Source organism: Montipora capricornis, chromosome 11 (assembly GCF_036669925.1).
Source record: "Montipora capricornis isolate CH-2021 chromosome 11, ASM3666992v2, whole genome shotgun sequence".
In the NCBI taxonomy this organism is placed as follows: Eukaryota; Metazoa; Cnidaria; class Anthozoa; order Scleractinia; family Acroporidae; genus Montipora; species Montipora capricornis.
Genome location: NC_090893.1, coordinates 3,585,787 through 3,590,786, shown reverse-complemented (window position 1 = coordinate 3,590,786; position 5,000 = coordinate 3,585,787). Strand labels below are relative to the sequence as shown.

The window sequence follows — 5,000 nt, the reverse complement described above, 5'->3', positions numbered from 1 at the left end:
ATGCAGATACCGGTAATTGATTGATGACCTGCCTTGGGTCAATAAAGACTCAATTCTAGGTCAGTATTCAAAATTCAACCCTCGGGCCTGGAAGATACGCCGAGAGCGGCACAGCTCTCAGTCTCCACAAAGAGAAGATGCAAAAAGATGAGAAGACAAATGAGATGATGATGTAAACAGTGTTTTTTTCTGTATGGGAACAAATTTAAAATGGCAATCCCCAAGTCAACCTTTCAACTAACGTCTGCAATTTAATTAGCAAACTTAAAAGTGTAGTTAGAATTCAGACGCGGTTTTATTGCCCATTGTTAGACTCTCTTGTTGATTGCTTCTATTTGAAGAAACGCATTGATCCCTAAAGTCAGAGGTTTCTTTCAGTAGATTGAATGAATTTGTGTAAAATTTCGCAATCGCTTCAAGTTCCGTTCGGTATGCAACACTCGTTAGTTAGAAAGGAAAGGAAAGGAACTTTATTTAAGTGTCTAGTCTTCTAGCTCTGCAGCACTAATTGGGGACCAAGGGCTTAGCTAGGGGGGGGGGGGGGGGGGTCCTGGGGTGCCCGTGATTCCCTCTTTGTAAGCCTTTTTTTACGCAAACAACCTACAATATTCAGGTTGCGAAAACGCGAGTACCCTCTGTTTGACACAGTGTGACCCCCCTTCCCCCCCTTTGAAAAATCCTGGCTATGCCCATGTTGGGGACACTGTAACCTGAAATCAACAAGTGAACGCAAATCAAATCAAATGTTGTTTTTTTGAGGAGAGGGGGAAACCGGAGTACCCGGAGAAAAACCTGTTGGTACAGAGTAAAGAACCAACAAATTAACCTGAAAATCTTGTGCCCGAAAAGTTTCAGTCAAACAGAGTTCGAACTAACCAATCGCTTAATTATAATATTAGTTTATCGCTCTCCAATGGGCTTAAGATTCAATTCTGCAGCCAAGTTGACTTCATAAAGAGTTCAACCTACTTTATTTTGTTTTAAAAGAAAAGAGATGGCAAAAAAGAGCCACAAGTGTAGAGAATTAAATTGGCTTATATTTCGAGTCACCACCGGGAATTTGAGAAATCAGTTATTCACAGATATGAGACCATTTACTTGAGCATGTTCTGGTACAGAATAGAATCTGTAGGAATTACATAGACATTTTTAAATTGTTTTAATTCGGTCAGTGTATCTTGCTACGATAATTCATTGCTGACGACTGGCTTTAAAAGAAGGGAAAGTTCAAGAAAGTTCGTTAAAAACTATACAATGCGATTGTCTGTACTCGAGAGTTGTAGATCATCACATGCAGTTAAGCAACAACTTAAAAGTTGCGAAGAGAGCCTGAAAAAAATCCAGGCTTGAAGGGTGCTCGGACCCAGCACCGCGCAGTCGCGCTGAGCTATCAAGCCAACTGCGAGCTGGAGCCCGTTTCTCGAAAGCAAAGGAAGATTAGAGGGTCTGCTGGAGTGTTTGAAAGTTGGATAGAACGACCACTTTGAGCCATCATTTTCGTTAAAACTCAACAAAAGCTTCCTTGAACTACAAAGCCATATGATACCCGTTATCAGCTTGCTTTATTTTAAATCAGTGTCGATTTTAATGCATGATGTCTTCAATAAAGGCCGAGACACACTAGGCGACAAGTAGGAGCGACAGGTCTTTGCAACAAGTCGCTACGACTTGACGCCAGTTCGGTGCACACGCAATGATCTTGTATGAGGGGGAATGTGAACTAGTTTTCTATTTCAATATGGCGGACTATGTGACGCTCTCTTATTGGTTCATTTACATTTTGGCGCGACAATGGTTTGAATTCGTGCGACAATGATTTTGCACAAAATTAACCTGGTCACACGAGGCGAATTGTTGCGACGACTTATCGCCTATTCTGCGAGCGGAATCCGTACGTACAACACAATATTTTCTTCCGCCGGTAGCCTCTACACTAAATATTCCAGGTTAACCTATCAAATCAAATCTTTTTCTAGACGTGGTGCAATAATATGGAAATTAGCCAAGTCACCCTTTAAGAATAAAATGCGAGGGAGCAACTTCAGAATACCCCACCACAGCTAACCAATATTGTTTTCCTTATGCGGCATCTTTTGAAGAACGAGACTTAATACAATAGAGCTTTTTTTTAATCAATGAAATGCAAATAAGTGGCGAGGTATTCTGAAGTTTAGCCAATGCGAGACTACTTACTTCAAATTCTCAAACAGGAGGAGAATTACATCTATATTACGATCAAAATTAAGTAAGGAATATATGTTAATAAGGTATATACGTTATGTAGGTATATTCATTTCTCACTCTGCCCGCCTAGATTAGCACTTGCTAGCTATTTGCGGGTAAGGGTGATTCTTTTGTAATAGCTAACATCATCTGTAATAATAAACTTGAAACGTGAACTTTGTGGGATTGGTTAAAAGAGCCTGCACCAATAAATTTGTTGCGATCGAATTAATTAGCGTGCTCACTTGTCCGTTAATTAATTAGCATGCACAAATATACCGCACACCACTGAATTCAACAAAAGGCTAAATACCATAATATTCTTTGTTTGTCCTCCAAATTGTTTTGCATAAGCATTATTCCCAGCTTCTCTTGGGACATACAATGGTTCCAAGAGAAAATATGAACAATGCTTATGCAAAAAAATTCTGGAGGGCAAACAAAGAGTATTATAGCATGTTTGACGGTGGCCTATTGATTGAAAGAATATGCAAACCACAGTTGAGCAGATATCACAGCGAGTGAAAGCAAGACGGTGACCCATATCCGACAGGTAACCTGTTATATCTACAGCATGTTACTCTTAATACTTCAGACAAAAATGAGCTCTCTATTGACCGCATTTCAGTTCCAGTAATAGGGTTTTATAGCAAGAGCTGTCACTGCAACGTGTGACCTCCAAGCGAAACGCTACTTGACAATATCATTTAATGACCGATACAGAGCATGCATTTTTCTTAACCGTTTTGGTAAACTGTCCACACTTTTAATTCCCGTATCTACAACGTGAAAGGCTTACTCTCAAGTTTTGTAATCATTCTTTAAAACCCTAACACGCTCATCCAATTCAGTTAATGCCACTGATTGTTTCAGAAGAAAAACGATGTGAAATGATCACAAAACATGAACTAGCATTTTTAAATTTCATCGCTGCCCAAGTAGATATTACACGTTACAACATCGATTAAATTTGCAAGACCATGCAGCTTTTTAAAGTGACACCGTCATCTTCCATTGGAAGAACTAAATTAAGCATTGATTGTCAGATTTACTCTTGCTTGGAATAAATAGCAAGGAACATAAATCAAAATATTGACAACTAATTAATGTCGGGGGTGGGGATGGGGCGGTGGCGTCTGAAGCCAAGTGCCATGCCGGTTTATTGAGGGCGCACTCGATTGAACATAACTCTGAGACGGCAGTAATACGTTTTTCAGTTTATTTTACCAAGTTAAATTTAGTTAGCTTTAGGGTATATCAGTTTATTGAAGTACTCCGTAAAACCAAGGTTGTGCAGGTATGTGAGTATGTACCGTTATGTAAGAATAAGATCATTCAGAATAACTTATTAGTTGAGGTAAGCTTCGAAAATATTGACTAAATTGTACTATTACGTACGAATAAAATCATTCAGAATAACTTATTAGTTGAGGTAAGCTTCGAAAATATTGCCTAAATTGTTTCCAAGTCGCTTTTGTTCGTGAGATTAAGTGCTAAAATTATGGACAAGACCAGCGGCTTAGGGTACGTGCGTGACTTCACACTTGTATCGAACATGAACTGAGAGCTCGATGGACAATTCAACGAACGTTGACATATTTCAATAAAAAGTAAAAGACATATCAAATGAACGCTTGATCTCGCACGGGGCTAATTGGAAACTAAAATGCACGCTAAATTATCGACTAACTGAAAACCAAACTTGGTCGGGTGACTCTCGTTAAGAGCCACAATCAATTTTAGCAAAGTCAGTAAGGAGAATTTAGAATGTTTGTCCTGCCAGGGACGATTTCGAGCGAGAAACTCTCCATTTTTTTTTTTTTTAATGCTGGTTCTGATATCACAAGTTGGATGAACACAGTGATTCCATCGTCAGTAATTTTCGCGGAAACGACAAGATTTGAATATGAATATATTGAGAAAAGAACCTTAGCGTGAGGTCCTCAGTCTCGATCGGGGTGTCGACGTTTATGATCTCTATTAACTGTGGTTTTTAACTATTACATTGGGACTATATTTGAGAGAGCTTCCTGGTTTCCGTGGGTTTGGTTGACCTCATATAAACGCTAACGTTGAAGCACTTTCCGTCGATGATGCTATAACCAACTAGTTTGGAGGTTCACTTCTACACAGCAAAACAAAAACAACAGTTGATATCAGTAAATTTAATGTTACCTTTTTTAAGAGTCAACGATGAAGTGGCTTCTCGTACCGTAGAGTTGCACCAATGTGAAATACGATCGCCGACTGCTCGTTTGCTTGGAGTGTATTTGTACACTTGTGCCTGAAATTATGACTTTAACATAGAAAGATGTGTCTTTGAAAGCAGAGGTAGCATACAGCTGTAGCCTTGCCATTGCGAACTGTTATGTCATAAATGACATAACAGTTCGCTGTAGTCTTGCCATTGCGAACTGTTATGTCATATATGACATAACAGTTCGCAATGGCAAGGCTAGAGCCGTATGCTACTTCTGCTTTCATTTGCATCTTATATACGAGCTTATTCACACAAGCTGTGTTTGTGGCCAATTACAGGTACATGTGCTGTGTTTAGCATAAAGCAGTTGTCATAGTGTTCGTATGCAGTGTTGCCTTGACATGGAGAAAGGTTCGTATGGATTTGCCGCACAATTCATTGTCTACCATCGTAAGCAGAGTGTTTCTTTGGAATCGAACCATATGTTCCGAGGCTTGACTTCTCATATTCGTCGTTTAACATAATTTGCTGTGTCACGGCTAAATGCACCTGTCTGTTACATACACGTGGCCAGTCT

General features: G+C 39.5%; 2 protein-coding genes across 11 annotated transcripts in view; one reads left to right on the top strand and one right to left on the bottom strand.

The window, feature by feature from the left end:
* Positions 1–5,000, bottom strand: part of LOC138024696 (uncharacterized) — a 94,987-nt gene that overhangs the window by 68,021 nt on the left and 21,966 nt on the right. The window lies entirely within an intron of this gene.
* The window catches only part of LOC138024689 (uncharacterized), a 49,094-nt gene continuing 46,741 nt past the window's right edge, over positions 2,648–5,000 (top strand). Inside the window, exons 1-2 of one of the 4 annotated variants that reach the window (XM_068871904.1) lie at positions 3,365–3,520; positions 4,762–4,834. In XM_068871904.1, coding sequence (XP_068728005.1) covers positions 4,807–4,834 — 28 coding nt within the window. In that variant the 5' untranslated portion in view covers positions 3,365–3,520; positions 4,762–4,806. Of the gene's footprint in view, positions 2,777–3,364; positions 3,521–4,761; positions 4,835–4,948 lie in introns of those variants that run through there. The other 3 variants (XM_068871906.1, XM_068871907.1, XM_068871905.1) reach the window with 3 other exon arrangements.